The following is a 27,161-nucleotide window of genomic DNA, read 5'->3' as shown; positions in this document are numbered from 1 at the left end:
GAATCTGAGTGGCTCCATTTAATAAGGAATTTGACAGTGTAGGTGTAATTTTAACTGAAGAACAAAGGTAAATAACCAGGTTTTTACTCAGGCAATTCTAATAAGAGAAATTTGTATTCATGTGGAAAAAATCATATACTTTTAATGCTTTCATTCACCTTGCTAAGGTAAAAATTGACTATTTTTTTTTTCTGAGGATGTTCTTAAATTGCTACTTTTTGTTGTTGTTGTTTTTAGCCAGTCAACCAAGGTTTTATCCAGAGATGAGCCAATGGCCTTGCTTTTTGATGTAACTACTTTTGATGTATGACACCCTGTAACACTATTTTAGACCAGTAATACTTTGGGCGAGTTTTGCTTCAGTCAAGAGACATACACAGCATGCTATAGAGTCAGTTGTTATTTTTCTTGTGTCTACTGTCATAATTTGGAACTGTGACCACCTTCCCCCTTCCTTCTCTCCTTAATTTTCATGTTAGTATACTAACTACAGCACTGCCTTTTGAAACAAAGGCTTTGAGTACGTTTTATTCATGGGATTGCTTATATGTTTGAATTCTGTCAGGAGAAGACAGCTCTTTCTTTAAATCATTGTTTTAAATGTGTGAGTGGGAAATGCTATACAAGGCTAAAAGATCCAAAGAGCTGAATGAACCCATGGATCTAGACCATGGTAGATGCAGGCAGATACATGGTCGATATGCATGTACATTCCATCTGCAAGCTTCTGCATCCTAAGTCTCCACTGCCTCTAAATATTTCCTCTCCATCAGAAAACTTACATCTAAAGTATCTTCAGTTTTTCTTATTAAAACATGGTCCTTCTAAGTCCCTTCTTATAAGCACTGCATTAAAATTCCCTTCATTCCTTACCTATTCTTTCCCTTGCCTTGGTAGCAACTTATGATTTCTTTGATCCCCTTGAGTAAAGTGCTGAAATATGTTTGGCTTTGCTTGAGATTTCTGACATTCAATCCCTAAAGCTGAAATGTAATGGATCATATTTATCCAGGTGAGAAAGCTGTTCCTTTGGTATAGGTTGAGTTCTCCTTTCTCAATTATAAGCTAATCAAATAAATATTCAGTAGTTCTTGATTTGAATATCTAATAACTCTGGGTTAGAGGAAAGTAAAATTGACTGTTTCCAAGCTGAGCGGCCTGTTGCTTAAGGCTTAGGATAAGGGGGGTTATCTAGAAATAAATAAGATTAATTTCTTGACTGGTTTCCTTTCCACAGTTTACTGATTAATTTTCCCAAACTTGGAGAGCTGCATGTAGTGAAGGTTCTTTTCCTTTGTTTTAATTTTTAGAACTTACTAAAGCATCTTCCTGATGAAGAGCAATTGAATTCATTGTCCCAGTTCAGAAGTGACTATAACAACTTATGTGTACCTGAGCAGTTTGCTGTTATGGTGAGTACTGTGTGTCTTTTTTCCTAAGTCTCTTTGGTGGGAGTTGTTACTGTGTCAAAAAAGAGAGAGAAAATAGAAAACTTTTTGACAACACTGTTCTTATGAGCATTTAACGGTCATCTTGTTTTTCCTTTTTTTTTTTTTAAATCTGGAGCTGAGGACCGAACCCAGGGCCTTGCGCTTGCTAGGCAAGCACTCTACCACTGAGCTAAATCCCCAACCCCTTTGTTTAGTTTGTATTTTTTTTCAACCTGGAAGTATATTTGTGACAAATTGTCTTGATTTAAAATACTATATTAAAAGTTGAGAATTAGATGAACTCTAAAGGCCTTTTGAAAAGAATGTTTGTAAATGGTCTATATCATATCAAAATGTAAACTAGCACACTTCTGATGAATATGATATATTTGTGATTTAATGTGAATCCATGCATTCTAACAAGCTGCAAGAGTCCGTTTCTCATTTTAATCATCCATGTGAGTTCATCTCATCGTTTTGACTCTGAAATTATAAATATTGTCTTATTCTTGGCAATGAGAGACAAAACGAATTCATTTGAAAACAATCTCATCAAGTGGTCTCAATAATGATCTTGTTCCCTTTTTTCGGTTTTCATGAGCTGGGGCTTAGAGGTAAAAACACTTGGTGATCTGCACATTAGCTGCATTGCAGCTCAAAGTTAAGAATTAATTTTAATATCAAACTCTCTCTCTGTTCACTTCCAGCACTCGGGGCTCCTTCATCAGTTGGCTGTAATTGTCATCAATGACATTCTTTTCCACTGGTACTTAGTGTCTCCTTAGACAGTTTTCCTCACGGCCATACCTTCTTTTACAATGTTCAATGCAATTTATGTATCAAATAGCATTATAATAGAATGATGTGATATAATTTTGAACCAAAGAATACTGGGAAAAATTTCAAACTCTAGAACCCTGAACAGAAAGAATCACTCTTTCGAATCGAGTCAGTTTAACATTTGTGTGAGGCTAACCGTGTCCAATTCCTACTGCGCTAATGGCCTATGGAAAGAAAAAGATGGATTTTCACAGATGCTGCATTATACCAGATTCTTTTGGAATGCAAAAAATGCTTCCTACTGCTATCTTAAAGTTGGGATTTTTAAAAAGCACTGTTGGTTTTTACTCGTATCTTAGGTTATATTAATAGCCTCTGGAACTTAATGGGGTTATATTTGATACTTTGTTGACAGTGCAAGTTGACTAATTGTTTTGATGCCTATCTACACTCCATTTTAATGTTTTGCAGGCTCTTTCCTTTAAACTTCTTCTACATCTTGTTTGAATGACTCCACTTAGCTTCCCTACCCATAAAATTCTATGAGCTGCATGTAGAACACTTAAGGAATGAAGCAGATTTTCTTCCTTATTACTGTCTTGTGATTTTTTTTATTCTTCTAACTTTTACGCTTTAATTATTTTTAATTTTTAATAACCTTATTTATAAAAATTTTACAAATAGATACACAGTATACAAACATGCACACACAAATACACACATCAAAAGTAACCCACAGCCAAAGTCTACACATCTCAGTGAACAGTTAAAATACAGTTAAAATAGCTATTTAGAATAGATGTTGTATAGCTTGCATTGGATCTTCCACTTCCATTTTTTTCCGCTTTGGTGTGACTAGATACTCGACAATAGCAAGTCTTCCTTTTGAATCATAGGTTGAAGATGCAATCCACCATTTTGGGGAAGTCATGGCAGTAGAAGGCGTGGGCCAGCTCAGCTCGTATTATGTTCACATTCTATCCTCAGTCATGAAGCTGGGCTGGGAGGATGAGAGGAGGAGAGGGTGGTAGGAGAGGCATGTTTGTTTCTTTCTTTAATTCAGCCCAGGACCCAGTCTCATGGAATGATGATGCTCATCTTTGTTATGTGTCTTACCATATCAGTTAAAGGAGCCTAGCAAACGCCTGTTTAGACAAGTATGAAGAGGTAAATCACAGGTGACTGTAGATCCTATCAAGTTGATAGCAAGTGTATGAAAATGCTGCACATTCCAAGCATGGTCATACGTCTTGGCAAATGGCTGATGCCGTGGGAAGTATGCATGTGCTGCTGGAAGCATTTCCCATGGATGCTGGGGACAGTGTTGCTACTGTGTGCTCATTGTCAGTCTTCTTGACTACACTATTCAGCTTCTAGTTTATTTAGTTAGGTACATATTTTGAGGAAAATGAGTTGTTTTGATCTTTTATCTATAACTCTTTCCAGTCTGGTTCCATTTCCCCAAGACCCTACTTCACCCTGTCTCCTTGTTGCACCTGTCCCTTTCCACCCAATAAAAGAAAGCCATCTTAAAGCCCCGAACTACTTTGTATTACAAAAGTTATATTTGACAAAGCATATGAGACATCAGAGAGTGATGGGTATTTTCTCTTCTGTCTGAATGAGAAGCTCAATCTTTGATTTTCTAGGGCACAATGAGCATACAGCTTATCAACTTTATATAATGATAGTTTCATGACCTTAGGAAACTGATTATAATTTTGTTTATAAGATTCCTATACCACTGATTTTAATTTTTGCACAATAATTTAAAAAATATTCTTGAAGTTATCTAAAGTTTAGAGTTCTGACTTTTTATCTTACCTTAAAAACATGTTTACCTTTTACTGTTACCTAAAGTACTGTTTGTTTTCTTGAGTGATCATTGCAGGTAAGAGCTAAGGAATTAGTCAGGGAGTGCACTGATCTTAGCTCATCTTCTGCCTGCCTTGAATGGAGTCCGTTCTTGCTTTTTCATTTGCTTTGTACCTTATGTAAATGTCCTTGTCGTGTTTCTTCTCTTGACCAATACTGCCATTTAGGATTCCTATAGTGCTCCCCTCTGCCCTCTCCCTGTTCTGCTCGCTGCCTTCTGTCTTTGCTAGGGTCTCTCTACTTAGCCCTTGTTCGTTTGCAGTTGCTGTGTAGACCCCTCTGCCCTCCAATTGTGCTGTTTCCTACTACCGCACAGAACTCCCTGCTATGATATCCATTTTGACAAAAGTTATTTGAAAGTCCTGTTATGTTGCTTACTTGTGGGATTTATAGGTATGTAAATTCACTGTTCTGATTCATATCAATTATAAACTTTTGATAAATAGCATTCTCAAGTAAATATCTTAACATCAGATGATGAACAAGTTCACTGAAGGTGTTAGCATTACACGGTGAACTTTAATATTCTACAAGAATTATGCAAAACCAAGATGCAGCTCTTCATGGAAATTGTTTTCCATTGGTATCATTTATTCTTTGGTTGAAATGCATATGCAAAATTAGCATAGTCAAACTGTGAGGTACCAATGTCATTAACAGACAAATTAGTGTGGACCAAAAGTATACATGGATTTTCCTATATCATGTTAGAACATTCTAGAGTCTGGTACACAAATTGACCATTAGAAATACTGTATGCAATCTCCTCTCAGGTTTTTGGTTGAGATCAACTGCAATATCTGTTGATATATTAACTATTTTTGCTGATTCCCATCATATTTTTCCTTTTTTTTTTTGGTTTTTCGAGACAGGGTTTCTCCATGTAGTTTTGGAGGCTGTCCTGGAACTCACTTGGTAGCCCAGGCTGGCCTGGAACTCACAGAGATCCACCTGGCTCTGCCTCCCGAGTGCTGGGATTAAAGCCGTGCACCACCACTCCCATGACATTTTATATCCTGAAGATTTAACCCTATTTGATTTGTAAGTATTCTCCATCTCTCTGATAATACAGATTTTCATCTCTACATTTAATTTTCTCTTGAAAATGGGAGAAAAAATTTTTAATGCCAATACCACTTGTCTTTCCAAATATGAATTTTAACTGAACATATAGTAGACATGGATACTTTACAGCACTAAGGATTTAGCTTTTCAATTCTCCATCCTCTGCTATGAACGGGCATAAAGAAGACAGCTTCCAAGATGTCCTGCACTTCGCCATCCATCATGTGGTATGTAGTGACATGTGCTCATAGGTAATACAGAAGCTTCTTAGAGAGTGAGAGACTCAGAACCTCTGATTTCCTAAGCATTGAACTATTTGCCCAGTTTGCTTATTTGTCTGTCTTCCTTCCTTCTTTCCTTCTTTCCTTCTTTCCTTCTTTCCTTCTTTCCTTCCTTCCTTCCTTCCTTCCTTCCTTCCTTCCTTCCCCTCCCCTCCCTCCCTCCCTCCCTTCCTTCCTTCCTTCCTTCCTTTCTTCCTTCCTTAACATTTTCTATTTTAATTTTTATGTCCATTGGTGTTTTGCCTGCATGTATGTCTGTGTGAGAGTGGTAGATCCACTGGAACTGAAATTACAGACATCTGTGAACTGCCGTGTGGGTGCTGGGATCTGAACCCAGGTTTTCTTGGAGAGCAGTCACTGATTTTAACCACAAAGCCATCTCTCTAGGCCCTATACCCAGTTCTTAACTTTCTAATCATTAATTAAAATTGTTTAAGTTTTATTTGTAATCAATGCATAGTAATTGTATGTATTTGTAAAGTACCATATATACTGATTAATTACAGGCCTAGCTATCACCTGCTTTGTCTGTCATTTTTATGTGGAGGTAATATCTGTAATTTATAGCTATTTTAAAACATGGAGTTAAAATATAGTATTATTTATAGTTATATCTCAGAACTTATTGATGTTTTGAGTGTTTTTTATGATTCCTAGCAGATGTTAGTATGTGAACAGTACCACTTCTAATAACATGAACAAGCTGTCATTGAATGCTAAGAAATAAAGGTTCTGGCCAATAATATTTCATAAATCTCTGATGTGGCTTATCTTGAGACTGTTTAAATTGGTCTTTAATGAATAAGACCAATTCCCATTCTGTTCTCTATAGTTTCAGTTCTAGAATAAGATTTTGTATATTGATTAATTTACTTAATTTCCAAAGTTTTTTCTATTTACAATCTTAAACATTTCTCATTAAGAAACTGGTTTATTCTGGGGATGTAGTGTCCTTTCTTATCAGCTTCTTTCCTATTTACAGTTTAAGAAATGAAAATATATTCCCCAGAAACTTTGCTAATGGGAATCAGGTGCCTATTGCTTTAGATTTCTTCCTTCTTCCATCAGCCTGAACTAGAGCCTCTTATTAAAGGTTGATTTCATGGAGAGTAACTTGACTTAGTTGTATGAGTGTTTCATATATTTGCAGGGTTTCTTTGATCAATAAGCCATTAGGTAAAATCACTGTGTTCACAGTGGCATGGTTTTAACTGTGTGAAAATGATTTATGTAAATATTCACCAGGATCAGAAGATTAGCTGAAGTTTAGAAAGAGACCTGAAAATTTGCATTTGAAGCTTGGTGTACTAGACTTCCTTTGATGAAAAACTCTGGGTCTTTGAGTATTTGTCTCCATATTATTTAATTCTGCTAATCTGCCTGCTCTTCAAAGGAATTAAACATTTATAGGAGATTGAATCACACAAATGTCCTATTTGTATATTGTATTTTGATCTTCTACCATTTGGTGTCACTGTAGGGCAGGGCTTTTAAACCCTGTGAGGTAGAGGCCTCTTTTTATTATTATTTCTCCTGGAAAATGTTGTATAAAGTTCATGAACAGCTCACTGCATTAAAATGTTATTTTAAAATAAACCATAATATTTTTGTTGGAAAATAAATAATGTAAGAACATTGAAGACAATGTGAATGCCCACTGAATGCTCCCCTCCCCCTGCAGCACACACCTCATTTTACACTAATTGTCTTCCTAACAGTTGGGTTTCTCTTGCTTTGTATTACTAATGCATGAATGTTCAGATGAACTCTTTAAAAAATGCTTTGTTCAGAAACTCCTTTTACTACAAAATGAAGATTATTTTCATGCTATGCTGTTTTTATGCTCTTATTTAGACTTTTATAACCTATATTATGACTTTCCTTTAATCATTTGCTTTGACATCATCTAGTATTCCATTACAAAGTGAACCCACACACATCTTTGTGTATTCATTGAAAGACAGCATGTTACTGTTGCACTGTGGGCCAGATAAGTCTTAGCTACTTCTCACTAGCTATATGGCCTTGAGTAGTAGTTTGTTCATATTCATTTGTTCCTATCTTCATTTCCATAGGAAATTAGACACTGTTAGTTTCCCATTAATTTGTAAGTCGTTACTAATACCTAAGTAGCTTCCAAAAGCACAAATTTATTATCTCATATCTGTGGATGGAGATCAAAAATCCAGAGAGGGTTATTAAGTTGATCTGCACTCCTGCTGTGGAGTCTAGGGTTTTTCCACCTGAATAAGAAACCCACATTTCTTTGGCCATCCTTTTCTGGCTCAGATCTTACCTTTGTTCTCTGTGACATCTTCACCAAACAATCTGCCACATTCTGAAGGCAACACACTGCACTGTTAGTGTGCTTTAAAATGTCTGTTAACATTTCTATTCTTTTCCATAAAATTCGTCATCTTTCCTCTCTGTTGCCATAGTACCCTGTGCATATTTCTGAATGTGTCTTATCACATTGGATTGTAAGTGTCAGTTTACAAGTAAGAGTCTGAATGCTTTGTTAGACCATCGTGTTACCAACTTCTTTGGTTCATCTTCTAGCACATAGTGAACATATAATATTGATTACACAAGTCCAAGAAGGAAGCTGGGGTGGGCTGAAAGAGGGCAGAAACATAGCACAAACAACAAAACACAGAGAACTGATATAAACTTAACTATGGCTGAGTGTGGGGTATAAATATTCCAAGATGCACAGGTCAGAAGACAACTTTTAGAGTTGCTTCTCTCCTTCCACTTTACATGGACTCCCATGATTCAGCTCGGGCCACTAGATTTGAGCTACAAGTTTCTTCCCTTCTTGGTCATCTTGCCATCCTCAAACAACAAGTGTTCCGGAAGCTCACTTTTTTTTTAAAGGTATTGTTAAAATAATCACTTCAATTTTTATTAAAAATAAATCAGTTGATGATGATACATATTCTATTGCTTCCTGTTTCCCTACTGGACTCAGTGGACATTTTCTTGACCTTTCACTAATTCAGAAGCCCATTTTGCTTAAGTGCATGATAGAACACTCCCTTTGGCGTGCAGCAAAATTGATTTCTAAAAGTGTTTGGGAAACTATGGTTTGTTGAGAAAATCGTGATTCTTGAAACACCTTTAGAAAAGACTGACAGAGAAAAATGGGGCTCCTAAGAGGCTACCTATATGGAAGCACCCCTATCTCAGGCTGAATACCACCAGGCTTTTCTTGTGACCCTTAAAGTTTTCTTATATAAATGCTTCAAAATGTCCTGTTCTAAATAAAGCACAAGTCACATAGTTAAACTTTAAAACTTACCAAAAGGCATCGGCATGATCTAATTTCCTTATTTTTTATTTTTATGTGTGTGAGTGTTTTGCCTGCATATGTTTCTGTGTAGCAAATGCATGCCTACTGCTCAGGGAAGCCAGAAGAAGGTGTCAGATCCCAGGAACTGGAGTTACAGACAGTTGTGTGCCAACACTTGGATCCTCTTGACGAGTAGCCTTTTGCCAAAACTACTGACCCATCTCTCTAACCCCTGAGACAATTTCTTTATGAACATACTTGGCTTCTCATAATTTCTGTTTCCTTTTGTCTTCAGTAATTCATCTTTTGTTTCGTCTGCCAAGTGCATAAAATGTGACTGTCTGAAATGGTTTGAAGCTGGAGTCTTATCCTTCTTGCCAGCTCCTTCCACCTAGTGCTGCTACTTTCCAGCCCCTGCCAGGTGTCCAAGCTCACTTACATTGTCAATCTCATTCACAGATCTTTTGCTGTGCATGGAGAACATTTGTTTGCAATGGTGAGCTGTTATTTCCTAACAGAATTCTTAGCTGTATAAATCTTAGAATTATGCTCCACCTAAGTTTGTAAGCATGTGGTCATTGTTGTTCATTTCTCTTTGTTAGTACTTTAGTTTAGACCCTTCTTGACAAGCTATTCTTAGGATCCAAGACCCTCTAAGCTCAGCAGGGTAACAGTTTCCTCCTGGTTTAAGGCTTATTAACTTACCTTACTCTGAGTTACCATTGATTTTTCTTTGAACTAAAATCCATCGGTTGTTTAATGATCATGATTTTTCTTTTGATTTGATTTCGGCCTTCTATCACATTGAACTCCCTGAGCAAAAGCAGTTTACAATGATATTTGAACTTTTAATTAAAGTGAAATTCTTTTGGTTTGAATAGTTGTCAATTGAAGAATAATTCAACACCTCCCCCCTCTTTCTTTTTCATAAGATTTCAATGATTTCTTCTGAATTACTCACATTTGTGAATTGTTCTAATACATGACACTTTGGAGTTCCATGCTGCCAACTCATCAAAGGCTGAATATCTTTTCTTTATATGCATGGTTTTTGGTTTAACTAAATCTATCCAGAGAAATGTATAGGTTGTTTTTATAATTGAGCTTAGTTCTTGGTTGATAGACTTGATGTATTTCAGAGTTCACTGATCTACATTGGAGCTCTCTTTAGGTGATTCTGAAGAAATGCTTCCAGACAGATACTTTTCCATTAGTGTAGTCTCAGCCTTGTTTGTTCAAAGTGCTTTGATTTCGTTGGTAGGATTAGACCTTGAGGTCCTGTTAATAGCTATACTACTTACTATCTGATATTGTTTATATGAATACATGCAATTGTTTATATGACTTCAGCAATGGTTAGTTTCCTGTTCATTTATCTGATGGACACAGTTCTCAGCATTCTTAAGATTTTGCAGTAAACACATCTCTTAACAGATATTTTTCCTTTGTTTTCATTGGGGCCAATAACATAAATAAAAGTGTAATGACATAATATTGGATGGTAATAAATGCTTCACAGGAAGTGGTGGCATAAAAATGAGTATATTTCACTGGATTGCTTATGAAGCTTTGTTAAAGGTATAATTGTTGGGCAGAAGCTTGGCATTCAGTAACCTGGATGATTTTGAGGAAGCATGTTCTAGAAAGAGACAGCCATGAACAGCCGTCATGATTTTAAGGGGTAAACGTGTTTGATGATGTAATGTGTTGAAGCAAAATACAATTCTTGTTGCAAATGTGAATAATATAGTTTATTCCATGAAATATTTGTGATCAGGAATGCAAATTCTGGTTCCTCTTTAAAAGAAGCTATAGAAAAGATGAAAGCCATAAACCAATGCAATTACTAAATATTGTGGGACATCAGGAAGGCAGGTTGGAACAGTGTAAGAAATATACTGTTTCAGATGTTAATAATATTTGAAGTTTAGGTTTGGAGGAAGCTAGTTATTTGCTGAGTTTAAAAATACATTTCAAAAGTCTTAGCCGACAATTGCAACAATGTTAAGTCAGATAAAGAGGTTAGTAGTGGATGGCTGTTTAGGGGCCAAGGTGGCCTAAGATAATTTGGCTAGCAAACCTCAACATTCTCTCCATAATCAGGAGGTTCTTATCAGTCAGCCAGCCGGGTTAGCAACACAGGCAGGGCTTCATCAGAGAACTTCAGTTCCCAGAACCAATGGTTTGGAGTGAGGGAGAGTGAGTGGTGTCAGGAGACACTAGAGAGGCCAACAGGGCCTTTCAGCCTAGGATAAGGTGTGTGGGTTTATTCTTAGAATGTTGTTGGAGAGTTGCGAACAAAGGGTCAAAAGATTACATTGGTGCTTTCCCAGTTTCTCTGGAAGCTCTGTGGGGGGAGAGGATTGTGGTGAGGTGTGTAATTGAAGTCCCTGATAGGTTAATGTGGCAATTTTCATGATCTTTTTGTTAAGGTGTGAATGATCAGTGAGCTGACAGCCTTTAAAGGCCATGACACTGTTGAGAAGTGGTCAGGTTTTAGATAATTTTGAGAGTAAGGAGGCTAGAATTTCTACTTTTCCAGTTGGGGAAATAAGAGGAATCCAGGCTAATCCCAGGAAATAGATGAAGAGAAGCCTTGCACAGGGAACATTTTCTTGAAAATACTCATAATCCAGATGAACAGGTCATCTCTTCATTTGGGATATAAAATGGGAGTTCAGGACTAGAGGTACTAGTTTGGTGCTGGTTGTGTACAGTTGGCATTTGGGTAGTTTGGGGGCCAGATGAGACCACTGAGCGAACTCAGGCAGAGAAACACTAGAGAAAATATGCAAGCCTTTCTGTTTTCCCTTTCTTTCCCCCAGAGGACCTTCTCATCAGCAGCAAGTCTGTTTGTGTTTGCCTTTGGTTACCACCTCTCTGAGGAAAATTAAAGTCCCTGATCAAGGGAATTGTACAAGGTGATTTTATAATATGACACAATTGCTGTTTGTTTCAAAAACTAAGTAAGTGTTGGGGTGAGAGGGCTGTCTGACATCTAAAGAAATATGAAAGTCATTAGTGACTGTTAGAAAGAAACGGCTATTCATGGGGATATGTGTGTCTGGGTGGAAATAAGAAATAACACTTGCCTGCAGACCCTGCTCTCATGAACAGAAATGGAGTCATTTCTAAATTGTCCTCATAGTAAATGTACATTTCTTATAAGCTCAGTTATCGTCAAGCTGCCAAAGTGTACAGGCATGTTCTTGCTTGATAAATCTCATTTAATCAAAGGATTGAATTCATTTAGTTCAAATCTACATCAAAATAATAATATCAAATCTTGCCATTAAGCAGAAAAATCACTTACATACTGCCAATTGTGTTCTCTGTTGAGTGGGAAGAAAAGTGTCATTGAGCTCTGAATGGAATCTCTTGTGAGCTTTTGTTGCCCATGTTCCCTGGAAATTAGCAGAATGTCAGCTGTATTAAATAACTCTGCAATTCTTTAATTTATTAGAATTAATAAAAACACAGCATGACCCAAATAACATGCTATTTCATTGAGTTGCTAACACTAGTGAGTTTCTCTGAAAGTTTGAAATTTTAACTCTGACCTATTAATCTGCCGCCCCCAATGGTAAAATGTACAAAATATTGTTGCATTGAGAGATCCTCAGTTCTGCCTAGAAGCCTCCATGTAACCTGTCTCCACCTTGGGTTTCCTGGCTCATCATCTCCCACTCACTTTTGCTAGCACTCTGTAACCATGGGGCCTCTATCCTTCCTCAGACATACCAGTTGCATTCCTGGCTGTAATTTTCAATAGTTCCATCCCGTTCTTGCTCACCTTCCTTAGTAGACCTTGTTGTCCCTAGGTGTGTTATCCACACTTGTTGTTCTCTGAAGTCCCAGAGCCCGTTTCCTTGCTGTTACCCAGTAGCCTTTCCTTTCTTCACAGGGCAGATGTTGGGAGGGGTTTCCGTAGAACCACACTTGAGATAACTTACCAGCTGCCAGAGCATCTCCACAGTACCCATTGTATTCTCATGTAAGACAAAGTGCTAAACTGTCTTATTAATAAAAAAACCTGGAGCCAGATATTGCGGTGAAAACTGAGAGATCAGAAAAGCTGAAAGAAGCCAGACACGTACTGTACTTCCTGTCTGTCTGTACAGACCTCCAGACTTTTATGGTTAACTAGTGTTGGAATTTAAGGCATGTTTCACCATGCCTGGCTCTGTTCCCAGTGTGGCCTTGAACTCACAGAGATCCAGAAGGATCCCTGCTTCCAGAGTGAGAGGATTAAAGGCATATGCTACCATTGCCTGTTTACTATAGTGGTTGACTTTTTCCTCTGATCCTCAGATAAACTTTGAGTACACAGATAAAATAGCACCACATTCTCATGTATTGTATTCTGCTCCATTAGCCTATCATCCCTCCATAGTGTTGTCCATGATAATGAAAATCATTGTTTCACACATCCATTAGTGGATTTCTGGTGTCTTGAATGATACCTGGTATCTAGTTAGTTTCCAGTAAATACCCAGTAAATGAATTTTTAAAAAGCCCCTAGGTAGTTCATTATTTTACTTCATTTTCTTTTTTTAAATGTTGAAAACTAGCCATTGACTCTTGGCTCACTAAGACTTGATAGGCAACCTAACATGTTCCAAGCACTGGATCTGAATTTAGTTTGGGATTCTATATCCAACTATCATTCTCTGTATTTATAAAAGTGTTGGTTAGACCTGGATTTGAATTTTGACTATAAAGATATATGCATTTCTTAGAACTCTACATGAATATAGGAGCGGTCTCAAAGGGCTGTTTACGAAAGCACGTGTTTCATAGAGACAGCTCAGTATTTCCAGCTGCTGTCAGTGTTCTCGCTTTTTATCTTGAATATTTTCTTCTCCAGTTGAGGGCTTAGCCTCTTAGAGTCACATTTCTAGAAGCTCTCTTACTTTCCTATGATACTGTAGCATGACTGATGCCACATGTGTTTCTGCCATCCCTGTCTTAGGGCTCTCTTAGTGTTTCAGACAACATCAAGTGCCACGTCCGACTTCTGTTCGCTCTTGACTCTGTTCTGCTCAGAATTTCATTCTGTTGTTACATTCACTTGCTTCCATTCTGGCTTCTGGCTTCCTGTGTGTTGTGCCTCACTGCTCCCAGGTTCTTCCTCAGTTTTTCTAAGACTAGAGGAAGGTTCTTGCACAGATAATTTATCTTCTATTAGCTATTTTTTCACAGTATTTTATTTTTTTAATGTATGTGTTTGCCATCCTGCTTATATGTGCATCATATATGAGGTCACCAGAAGAGGGTGTTCTTTGGAACTGGAGTTATGGAGGGTTGTAAGCCACACATGCATGCTTGTTAATAAATATGCATTCTCTCGAAGAGGGTCTGTTGCTCCAGCATTGATTTGTCTTTTTCTTCTTATAAATATTATACTATCTATGGCATGTTATAACTCATAGATGAAAGCTTGGATAATAGCAGGGAGGAAGGGTGATTTTGGACTCTCAGGTTAATGGCATAAATCCTACATCAAATAAGTTAACCCAGAACTAGCAAGTACATACTGATTCTGTAATCTGACTTTACTGATGAATCATTCACAAAGTAACTTCATATACTCAAATTATTTGTACAAGCCCCTTAAAGTAACAAGAATTAGAAATCTTGGAGGCCCTGGAGATGGCTTAATCATTAAGAGTGCTTTTTGAGCAAGCGGGAGGACCTGCGTTCTCATCCTCAGCACCCATGTCCTTACAATGGGGCCTGATAGCCAAGCGACCTAGAATAAGAGTGGCAAACTCCAGGTTCACTGAGAAACCCTGTCTTACGGGACTAAGAAAATATTAGAAGCTAATAACCCACTGGCCTGCATGTTCATAAACATAAATATATGTATATATGTATGTGTGTATATATGTGTGTATTTATGTGTGTATGTATATGTACTACACACAACATGTACATACATCACATACATGCATAATTCATACATACCCCCTTCTACACACAGCCTAAGCATATATAAATAAATGTCTTAAAAAAGAACCTCCATATTGATGATCTCTGCTTTCCAATTCATGTCTCATTTTTTCCATCCTACTGTGTTGTTTCTATTTAGGCCTCTTGCAATATTGGCAATTTATTGATATAGAGAGAGTATAAAATAATACAATGGGAAGGAAACATTTAAAAGACAGTTGTATTTCTTTGCTCATGACCTATCTTGTTCCTGTTTTTCTTTGTAAAACCCAAAATAACAATATGTTTTCCCCCAGAGACTAGGGGCTCAAATGGGAGTCGACTTCCTTGTTCTTCAAACAGCATAATGCAGAGACTGCAGCATCTGAGTCCCTACTCTAATGTTCCTGCTACCTTTTCCTATCTTCTGTCCCTACAATGACAAGCAAACAATTCTCTAGGGCTAAATACTTACCCACTTCTCTGCAAAGCCGTAATTTAAATGGTGTATTTCTGTTTAATTTCCCTCCTGGCTTCTGGGACACAGCTTGCTGCTGCTTTGACCCCATATTCATTGATTACTTAGGATACTTGTCTGAGATTTTTGCCTCATGTTCTTTGCTTTGCTTATATTTTTATTTGTGTTTAACTGTATGTTCCAGTAAATTTCCTTATCTTCCATAGCAGACTTTGCTCTTTTGAAAGGATGGATGTGTTTGTTTTCTTTCCACTAACATTAGGTCAAGTTTCCTTTCCTACAGCTCAGCTATGATACATTATTACTGCTGTTTGTCTTTCTTTTCTGGGGGTGTCAGTTTTGTGTCCAAGTCTAGATGCTATTTTTTTTTGGAGGAGGAGGAATATAGAATAGTCGAGTTGACTTTTTTTTCTTCCCAGTGAAATGCTATCATAGCTTATTTACCAGTAGCTTCACCACTACCACCAAATCATTTGTCTCAATCTATTTCCCACAATTCTTATAAGGCAAAGCATATCTAAAAATCCCTCGAAATAGTTATCGTTTATATTATTTTTTAAATGTTAGAATTGTGCTTGCCTTTTATTTACAGTTATACATTAAATAGTGAAGATATAGTATATAAATTTTAATTTCTTGCTGTAGTTAGTGGTTTTCAATGAAATTGATTGAATGGTGGTTTTTTGGGTTTTTCATTGCTCTTTTATGTCAGTTTTTCTTTCTATAGCAAATTATATGGGCCTTTATGCTGTAGGGACATGCAATATTTCTATCCTTTGATCAAAATTGCTTTAGAAATCATCACTGTGGACCCAATAACAAAAATAAAGGATGCAAGTTTTTAAGGTCAATTGGAGTATATAGGAGAGGATTTAAGTTTCTAGCAGTGTTTTCTTAAGAGTTTCATTGACACATTATTTATGCTTTGTCTAAGTTCTTGCCTAGAATTTTATAAAAATCATTCTTCATTTTGCATGCTAATTAAAGGAAAAGTAATTGAAGTGTGTGTGTGTGTGTGTGTGTGTGTGTGTGTGTGTGTGTGTGTGTTCAGTCATGTTGGGAGTACATGTGTATATTCATATGGTTGGCAGAAGACAACTTGCCCATCCCCACCCCCCTTCTTTTTTTTTTTTTTTTAAGAACAGGGTCTTTCAATGGTCTAGAATTGCCCAGTAGGCTGAGCTAGGCAACTTGCCAGCCTCAGGAATCCACCTGTCTCCACTTTCATAGCAGTTGGATTTTAAGTATGTCACAACAGCTGGCTTTTTTTCTGTGGGATCTGGGATCAAACTGCTGTCATTTTGTTTGCAAGACAAACACTTTACCAGCTAGACTATGTTTTTAGCTCTGTTTGAGCTTTTGACAATCTTTCGCCTTGTAGCTAAACTAACTGCTGTTTGGTTCTCACACGCTGTGATTTGGGATACTGTTTTGTCTTTTCTTACCTAGGAGGTATTATGTCTGCTATGGCCTTACCTTAGTACTTACTGGATTTCTTACTACTTTCCTTGGAATTATCCATGCTTTTACTTCTGGCTACAGTTTTAGGTTTATATAGACAATGCTTTTGGCACACTCTTTCTTCAAATGCAGGTCTCTGCATATGTTTCTCATAATCTCATCCATTCTGCCCATTGCCTGATTGCCATGTTTGGCCTGTATTTTCATTGTTATCTCAAACTGAATGACTTGCAAACTCAGATCTAATTTCTGTTATCTTCACAAAGCTTGGGAATCTTTACTTATGGAAGACTAGAGAGTTACTTGATCAGAAGAACCCTGGGGACCTAATTTGAATGCTCCCAAAATGTTTCCACCTAAGTATTGACCTGAAGAGTAACTTGAACTAACACTGAATAGGTTTCTGAAAATCCTTTGATTTCTTTGCAGAAATCTCCAAACAAATTTTCTTTGTCCTACTGGAGAAGCAGAATGAAAACTACAAATAATCAAAACTAAGAAACACAGCAAGGTGTCATTGTCCGTGAGCCTGTGTTTGTAATAAATACCCGACTCCTTTGACATTAACATGGTGGCATCAGAGAAAGAGCAAGATTATATAAAATGGCACACGCAAAATATCGGGGAATTAGTCATGAATGTTATTTTGAGTAGTAGCTTTTAAATATAAGCTAGTTAGCAAACACCACAGGAAAACACCTCTTTCTCATTACTTTTGAATAAGCTGTTCTAAAGCCTGGGAGCCATTCTAATGCCCTTGCCTAAGCCTCACCTAAAAGGAGGAAAAAACCAAAACAATCAAAAGCCCTCAACTCTTTCTTAGAGGTCAGGGTCAGCCACAGTGTTCTACTCCATAAGTTGTGCTATGGAAGGCAGTTTTTGAATCCTTCCTTCGGTTTAAGACTTTCTTATTTTTTGATTAACTTTTACTTCATCTGCTAATCAGTCTTGAATATTTAATTATTTAATTGCAAGTTCAGGGGCTTAAGTCAATGTGACTCTTGAATGGAAGTGTGTTTATATTATTTTAATGATTTTTCAAATCCCTCTAGTTCAGTAAAATTTGCAAAATCATGAACGGATTGAGTTCTTCCATGTATTCATTTCATTCATGTCAATGAATGGATTGAAGGGATTGCTTTCTTCTATATATTCATTTCATCCAAGTCAGTGCAATGGCAGCCACAAGCCAAAGCTAAAGTAGAATAGATTGTACTTCTTATTTACATGTGCTTTAAGCTATGCTCTTGGTGTGTAGCCCAGGCTGCCTACTGTCTTCCAGCTGTAGCTTTTAGAGTCCTGGAAGCATATGCTGTTGTAACACTAAGTTATAATTTGCATTTTTTAAACTATATTGTTTAGAGAAAATGTAACCTCAATGCAATGGCTTGAATAAAATGCCCCCTATAGGCTCATATATTTGAATGCTTAGTCATCTGGGAATGGCATTATTTGAGTAGGTTTAAGAGTTGTGGCCTTGCTGAAGGCTTTGTTGTAGCTGTGACTTTGTTGGGGGAAATGGGCTTTGAGGTTTCAAAAGCCCATGCTAGGCCAAATTTTGTTCCTTCTCTCTCTCTCTCTCTCTCTCTCTCTCTCTCTCTCTCTCTCTCTCTGTCTGTCTCTGTCTGTCTGTCTGTCTCTCTGTCTCTCTCTCTCTCTCTCTCTCTCTGTCTGTGTGTCTCTGTCTCTCTGTCTGTCTGTCTCTCTCTCTTTCTCTCTCTCTGTTGGGCTGTGGTTCAAAATGTAGCTGTTAGCTACTACTCCAGCACCATGCATGCCACCATGCTCTCAGCCATGATTATAATGGACAAAACCTCTCAAATGGTAAACAAACCCCAATTAAATGTTCTATTTACAAGAGTTGCATTGGTCATGGTGTTTCTTCACAACAATAGAACCATGGCTAAGACACAAGTTGGTACCCACAGTAGTAGAATGTTGTTGTGACAGGCCCTGATCATTTTTTTTTAAAAGAATATTGACTTTGGGACTTAAGGCTAGAAAAGCTGTTGGGCACTCTAATCTTTGTGGGCCATCCTAGTAGGACCATGGAAAACAGTGGTGATGAGGGTGATGTGGAATGTTGGGGACCCAGATCAAGAAGTTTCAGAGGGGCAGAATATTAACAATTATAATAGAGGCTGTTCTTGTGATATTTTTACAAAGAATATAGCTGGTTTCTGCCCATGTGCTAAAAATTTGCCAGAAGCTAAATAGATGAGTATTGGATTAGTAGCACTGGCAGAAAAGATTGCAAAACAGCCTAGTATTTCTCATGTCACCTGGTTAGTAGTGATCACTCCTATGCAGATCTATAATGAAATGTAGCAATTGGGGCATGAGGAAATGCAAAATGCACAGTTTGAGGAGAAAAATAATGCCAGGAAGTGTTTTGTTGGAGTCTAGTGCTCAAGGAGATAAAAGGTTTAATGTCTGATGCTAAATAGAGTAAAGGGTGTGGTGAACACAGGGCAAGATCCCACCCAGCTAGGCTTCTAACTTGTGAAAAAGAATTAAAAGCTTAAGCAGTGAAAGTAACCTTTAACATCAGAAATTTGATGCAAATTTAAAGGAAGTGGCCATGTTTCACCATGTTTCAGCCCAAGAAAGGAGTGGAACTTGTCACCTTCCACCTTGTGGTTATGCCTTTGGAGTTAAGAATACAAGAAAAAGGGTATGGAAGCTCCTTCCATGGCTAAGGAAAGCCTTTGAAATCAGGCATGTGTCATGGATGTCCCTGCATGGAAGCACAGAGAAATCCTTGAATGAACCTATGACAGTGAAGCTTGGATTGTATTGGAGAACCCAAGATGTTGGAGATACGAGAATCATGGATACTTGCCCAAAAAAGCTGCATTCCTTTCGGTACTCTTGAAGGAGGGAGAAGTGAGAAATATGTAGGTAAAGTATCAAGGAGAGAGACAGAAACATAGGATAGCCTCAGGAGGGCCTGGGTTAAAATCCACCAGCCCCTTCTTTTTCTTCGAGAGGACTTTTAAAGGAATGCCAAAGGGTGACCAAAAGCCCTCCCCTCAGCACAACCAAGTGCAGACCATCCCAGACACCTGGTGACCATGCACGTGGTCAAGCCATCCTCTAATGCAGTCCTGCTGTGTAAAGCAAGCTCAGATCTCACTAGGAAACCCTTGTGGGCTGTCACAGATTTTGAAGTCAGCAAAGCTGAAAGCTTTGGAAAGCTGAAGAGCAGTTTGCCATCAAACATGGAGATGCTAATTTGGAGTTTTCCTTTTGATATTTAGGTTTGTTTGGTCCAACATTTCCTCACTATTCTTTCTTTTCTCCCTTTTGTAGTGTTCTATTCTATTTTAGAAGTATATAAACTGTTTTGTGTTTTGATTTTTAAAGATATGAGATTGCCTTGAGTCTCAGAAGAGACTTTGAACTTTGGACTTTTAAACAATGTTGAGGATAGGCAATGAGCATTTTTGAAGTTGGAATGAGTGCATTTTTTTGTATTATTATATAAGCCTATGGGGACCAAGAGTGCAATGTGGTGGTTGAAATAAGAATGTTCCCTCACAGCTCATATATCTGGATGCTTAGTGATCAGGGAGTGGCACTACTTGAGAAAGGTGTATGAGTTAACCTTATTGGATCGGGCCTCACTCTTGTTGGATGACATGTGTCACTAAGTGGAATTTGAGGTTTCAAAAGCCCATGCTTTGTTCAGTTATCTGTCTCTCTGCTTGTGGATCAGGGTGTAGCTAGCTCTCTCAGCTGCTACTCCAGCACCATGAGTGCTGTCATGCTCCTGACATGATTATAATGGAGTTAATCTCTCAAACAGGCAAACCCCCAATTAAATGTTTTCTTTTAGAACAGTTGCTTTGATCACGGTCATGATATGTCTTCACTGCAGTAAAACAGTGACTAGGCAGCAATGGTGACACTATGGCACTCATCATAACTTCCTATTTTATTACTGGTCACAAAGTCTCTTTTGCTATCCTTTCCCCCTAGCCTGTCATTCATGTGGACAGAATGCTGGTTGAACTAGCCTGCCCATCTGCCTTTTCTCTTCCCTTGTGTGAGCTGGGGTAATATGTTAGATAGAGGTTCCACTATTGAGCCTACACTTCTACCTGAGTTTTGCTTTTTACCCCTTCTGAGATTTCTGCACTTTAATTGGGCCGTTTTGCAGTTGTTTATAGCTTGGGCACATACTATACTGTCTCATGAAAAAGATAAAATAAATGCTTTAGACTTTCATATAGATGGTCATGTATATGTTTCACTTTGAAGTTGTCATCTTCTAGTTTATATTCATCTCAACTGGTTTTTTGTACTTTACAATTCCTTTTAACAATGCCTTCTGTGTTTTTGTTAACTTACTTGCTCATGTTGTCTTGCTATCTTGTTAATTGCCCTTGGAGTGAATATTTTAATTTAGTTTACATTTATTTAATTTGCCTATGTGTGCATGCCCACTTAACATGTGACATAGTCAGAAGATATTTCTGAAGTCATCTCTGTCCTTCCACCACGTGATTCCCAGGGACTGAAGTCAAGACAGTGGACTTGGCACCCAAGTCTTTCCCATCAGCCCTAGAGCATATATTTCTAAAGGAGATTTTAAACTCATTGGATAAGCTCTCTTGTTTCTGTCTGGTCCTGATAGTACATGCTTGTAATTCCTTTGTTTAGGGAGTAGAAGCAGGGGATCCAGTATTCAGGGCTTAGCATTGGCAGCAGAGGGAGTTTGACATGAGCCTGGGTTCCATGAGGCTCTGCCTCAACAAAGAAAGAAACAGCAGTACCCCAACCCCTTTCCATTTCTAGTTACATTCTGTCACCAGTGTTCTGTTTGGGATCATTTTCTTTCTTCCTCTAGCAATGCCTTTATCAGTTATTCTGGTGTCCAGGAATCCTTTCTGGTTTTCTTTTTATTCTTGTGGTTTCTTACATAACTTTGAAGAGATCTGGTTTCTGTTTTTGCCCTCATCTTTTGATACTCTCTTCCTTGCCCACTATTTCATCCATCTCCAATTTCTTGTCATCAGGTCACATTTCTCTTTATTTTCACTGTTTACTGCTTTGGGGCTCAAATGTCAAGTCCTCATGAAAGTATTGATTAAAATGATTCCATCTGCCTTCATTCGTTACTTATATCACCCCATTTTTCATTTATTCATAACACCAAAGGCCATCCTTCTTTTCCTATGGTGCCAATCTCTCTTGTGTTTCTGTTTGCTGTAGGTGCCTTTTGAACTCAGATACTTTTATCAGGGACTTCTCTATGCTGCATTCCTATGGAACATTGCTTTTAACCTTTGAAGTTTAACTTTGCTGTTAAGTATATCTAAATGAAGACTTGAAATTGTTGCTCATTTCAGATGTATTTTTGGAACTTGTGTTTCTACTTTTTTAACTTGGGGATTTAAAATAGTCTATATAATCAAAACTACAAAGGGATACATTTAAGTTCATAGTGGAATTGTGAGGTTTTCTTTTTGATGGTTTATATATTCCTTTTTGTATAGAAGCATGTTCTAGGGCATCTACATAGTACTGAAATTTTATTGCATAATTGGCTTAATTTGTTTCATTTGGAAAACAGAAACAAACTACCACTACAGTCCCATCCTCATTACTAGTCATGTATCATTCCTTAGGAATCAAGCCTACCGTGTTTTTCACATGTAAGCAAAAAGCTGTATTACGATTCAGCCCTTTGCAAGCAATGTTTGTAGAGTACTCCTTGGATAAGACTCTCGTCCATTGCCTAGGAGGTTTTTCTTCTGTACCCCAGAAGTTTGAAAACAGATGTCTCATGGATTCCTGGGAGACTTTTCAGGGAATATAGTAGGGAAATGAGGCTATACTTAACTAAATTACTGTAGAATTAGGCAATTTTCTTTCAAGTCTACCTTAATGTATAATTATTGAAGATATATCTTGGCTCATTTGCAATTTTATTCCATGTTCCTTAAACTACTATTGTGTTTGAAAGGTCTGTGAAGGTCAATTTTCATGAAATTCAGGAAATGCTGTGAGGACTGTTCTCTCATTGTGGTGTTCTCATAGGAACTTTAGATATGTTATCTACATGTGGAACTTTTGATATATACATGTAGAATTTTTGATACATTAAATACACAAGTATCTTTTGATATATATTATATAAATGTATGCATTTGAAGTATCCCTGTGGCCTAAAAGTATCTGCATGAATTATTACTATTAAAAGAAAAGCCTAGCAGAAAAATTTTTTAGATAGCAATTTATGTAGTCTCAGTATGGAATATGATAGTACATATTTGGTAAAAACTAATAATTGATTAATTGGAGTGAAGTGGTTTCTATAGTTTAATAGTAGAAATTGACCTTAATAAAATGTTTTTAAAATTCTATTTCTAGTAACATCAGAAACCATAAAATTTATAGCAATAAATTTAACATATTTATGAGAACCATGTAGAATATGAAGACTAGAGAAAGTGCACAGGCTTGCTGCTTGGGACCAGACTGTGTATAGAGCAAGCTGTGTTCTGTGAGAAGAGAAACTCCTATCTCCAGAACTCAGCCCCTAGCCTTTATTGTGTTGGAAAGTTTCCACTTATTCCCAAAGATGAGTTGAGGAGAGCATATGCTTCTCTGATCCATGAGCCAGAAAGCAGTTGTTGTACTAGAACAACAATTTGCGTGGTTAAAGAGGATGGGGCTTTCTGCACAGGGACTTGAGCTCTTCTCTGGGTATCTACCTCGAGTAGGTCAGTGTCTAGAGGCTGACACTGAGCACAGTTTGCTAGAAAGCGGCTATGTCAGGATGAGTATGTAATAAAGCATCTGGATGTCCTGCAAGATATGTGTGCAATAACATCTGGAAGTCCAGCCATCCTGGGAAGTACTGAACTGGCCCTATCCAATGGAGGGAACGCATTATCAACATACTTGATATATATATTTTTGAACAGAGGAAAAGAGAAAGCTGTTTCAGGCATGAGGGTCACCACCACAGGGGAAGATAGACTCAGATGTCCCTCCCCATCACAAAACTAATGTCTAACTCTTCAGAGGAGATTTAGGAGATTGAATGATACTTAGTTAGAATGCTAGAGAAATATGTCTTAATTTACAGAGCTTTTCAAACATTGAAGGCATGGAAGGAAGCCCATGCTGCCCAAGGTGATCACTCAGCAACTGGTTTTTCTGCTGAAATAAGAATACATAATCTCCAAAGGGAGACTGTGGGAATCAGCGTGGGTACAGTCTTCGAATACAGTACTTACAATTAAGGAATAAAAAAATTAGACAAATTGTTAGGAAGAATGGCAAAATAAATCTGTTCCCAAATGGTTTCAATTGTGGGTTTTTCTTCTGCAAACATAATGTGGGTATGGTGATGATCTCCAAAGCTCAGAAGGAAAGGATTGGGGGAAGAGGGCAGACAAGGGAAGTGAAAATATGGTTTAATTAAGAAATATTTGCAAGGAAATGAAAATGACAAAAATGTACCATATGGGAATGCTGGAACCGAAAAGTTCAGTAACTACATTGAAAATCTGAATTCATAGGTTTACTAGTATATTGGAGCGAGCAGAGGAATCAGTGAAACCGAAAGCAGATTTATAGAGTATAAATGTACAAGCCTTGGCCTTGCCTTGCATCTATGAAGTATGTAAAAATTGTACCATATGTACTTTGCTGTTGTTTAGTTTTCTTAAATAATTTTAGCATAACAGCTTTAATATCATAAGGCCACATTTATTTTAAAAACATTTTTGATATTCTGAGTACTACCCAGACATAAGGCACATGAAGAGGTTTCTTTCTTTCTTTCTTTCTTTCTTTCTTTCTTTTCTTTCTTTCTGTCTTTCTTTCTTTCTTTCTTTCTTTCTTCCTCTCTTCTTCTTCTTCTTCTTCTTCTTCTTCTTCTTCTTCTCTTCTCTCTCTCTCTCTCTCTCTCTTTCTCTTTTTCAGCTTTTCTACAAATGAAATTAACTCCCCCCTCCCCCAGAGTTTTCTGGAGATCATGAACATATTGGCCTGCTAACAGTGGAAGATAGACATATTTTTTCACACAATTAGAAAGAGCGAGTTTAAAACTTGATTTTAATGTCTCCACTCCTGTTAGATCCCAGTATTTTCTCCAAGTGCTGCCCTAGCCTTTCAGAAGCAGAGCTGCTGTTTCGCCCCCCCCCCCCCACACACACCTTTGTTATCATCCCCCTCCTTCAGAAGAGGGAAGGATCACTCTCAGCCAAGTCTCAACAGAGGATGTTAGAGAAACAGATCTGTAGGAGTACTAACCTCTCAACTCTGTAGGGAACAGCCCTGTGTGTGAAGGAGAACCGAAAGACATTGAGAGGATAGCAGGCCAAAGCTGCAAGGACCATGCTCTGTGATGTGATGTGTTGCCTAGAAACTGTGTTTGGGAAATTAAAGTTCATTTTCATAAGAAAACATAGTACATAGAGCTTGAGGTCCATTCCAGATGGTTTATACATTGTAACTATGAATTTCCACACTCTGGTCCTCTGTGTGGTGCTAAGGTGCAAAGTAGCTGGAGACTGTGGTGATATTGTGTCCCCCAATATGTTGTCACCCTAATAAGCTTATCTGGGGTCAGAGGACAGAACAGCCACTAGACAGACATAGAGGCCAGAAAATGGTGCCACACATGCCTTTAATCCTATCACTTGGGAGGCAGAGCTCCATCCAGATCTCAGTGAGTTCAAGGATACACTGGAAACAGCCAGGCATGGTAAAACACACCTTTAATCCCAGGAAGTGATGGCAGGAAGCAGAAAGTGATGGCATGAGGACCAGGAACTAGAGGCTTTTAAGCATTTAGGTTTTTAGCAGCAGTTCAGTTGAAATCCGTTCCGATAAGGACTTAGAGGCTTCCAGTTTGAGGAAACAGGATCAGCTGAGAAGGTGGTGAGGTTAGCTGTGGTTTGTTCTGTGTCTCTGATCTTTCAGAACTTAACTCCAAAGCTGGCACTGAGTTTTTTTATTAATAAGACTGTTTAAGATTCGTATTACAGGAGGCCTTGTTCTATCGTCCCTTACAGTGAGGTGTTTACCAGGCATGCATCTGGAACATTAAGGCAATTAGGATTGGAATTGGTATCTTTTTAATCAACAGGTTAAATGTGGTTGTAGAAACTTCACTGGTCAGTTTTATGACTATAAGACCATATAAACTCTGCCAAGTAGAAGAGGAGAAAAATCCCTCCAGTTTTTAATAAGTCCAACTCCGGACTTTAATAAAAGACACTCTAAGGAAAACTATATTTCGTGTTAATACACAGTTGCTATAAAGTTTACAAATTGATTTGCTTTCCTCTATGGAATAATGGAAAAATTTATCCTATAATGAAATTATGGGATGTTATAGCTTCTACTGTTCAAGAGAGTACTAAATGAGAAGAGGTGGGCTCCAAAAACAGTAGTTAGTTCTTCTGTGACACTCAGAGTGCAGAATGGGTCTAGTCTGTTCTCATTGCTTTGGTGATTTCTTTGTTGACTTTTGCTGTGCCATCACTCACGTATGTGCCCAATAAACAAAGCTTTGAAAAGAAGTTCCCGTCTTTGTTTTTGACCTTGCTCCTTGTTTGCGCTATCTGCTTAGCACTCTAACCAGATGATGTTATCTGTGTATGGTGGCATCAATTGTACTACTCTGCCTTCAGAAACAGCACTGATAGGCTAGAGAGAGGCCTCTGATTTTTTTTTTTCTGCTCCCCTGGAAAACCTGGGTTTGATTCCCATGGTGCTACAACTCTAGTTTCCCAGGATCCATGCCCTTTCCTGGCCCCTCCATGCACTGCAGGTACATGGTACACAGATATGCATGCCCAATACTCACTCACATAAAATAAATCTTTTTCTTTTTCTTTTTTTAATATAGTTTTCAAACGTACAACTGAAGTCAAAGCACCTTTTAATTTTTTGGCTCAATCTTCAGATTATAAATCAGTATGATAGATTTGGGTATCTTGAGTTTATATTACAAGCACAATAATCTTAACTGTAAAAGGCACTCAGTCATGTGTGGGTCCCCCCCTCCCCCGCCATTCTCATGATTTAGCTTGCAGGCCAGTTTTCCTCCTGCCCTACTGTTCAGTTTCCCATCTGCTCTCTCCTCCGTGACTTTCTGTTGCCACTCAGAATACTGGGTCAGCACCATAAGCTCCAGGAGTTCTGCACTCAGCTGACTGACAGTTCCCTAAGAGCAGAATGCAAGTCCTCAATGTTGATAAACTATGGGAAATGGTGAGGAACAATGTTTTTCAACTGTACACATATACCTCCCCCACCTTTATCGTTTTAAAGTTTTCGTCTACCTGAAGAGGCATACTTTGGTTTAAATCCCTTACTCCTTCTGTCGTTGGACCATTGCTCTGAGGTAAACAAGGAGTCCACTCAACACAAGGAGCTGAGGTGGACCTCTAATTTCCATGCTAGAACAGTCATTATGCCTCAGACACGTAACAGCCCGATACTAATTTTTCCAAGTTTGCAGGAAAGAACAATATGAACCAGAGAGCTAATGAAAACAAAAGCCCCCCCCCCCAGCTCTGTTTTTAGGTTACCTTCCATGA

At 37.9% G+C, this 27,161-nt stretch overlaps 1 protein-coding gene across 1 annotated transcript in view; it reads left to right on the top strand.

Moving 5' to 3' along the window:
• Nucleotides 1-27,161, top strand: part of Diaph3 (diaphanous related formin 3) — a 483,673-nt gene that overhangs the window by 241,417 nt on the left and 215,095 nt on the right. The window contains 1 exon segment of the mRNA XM_036199401.1: nt 1,311-1,412. Coding sequence (XP_036055294.1) covers nt 1,311-1,412 — 102 coding nt within the window.

Source organism: Onychomys torridus, chromosome 9 (genome assembly GCF_903995425.1).
Source record: "Onychomys torridus chromosome 9, mOncTor1.1, whole genome shotgun sequence".
NCBI lineage: Eukaryota > Metazoa > Chordata > Mammalia > Rodentia > Cricetidae > Onychomys > Onychomys torridus.
This window is presented reverse-complemented; position numbering and strand designations above follow the sequence as displayed.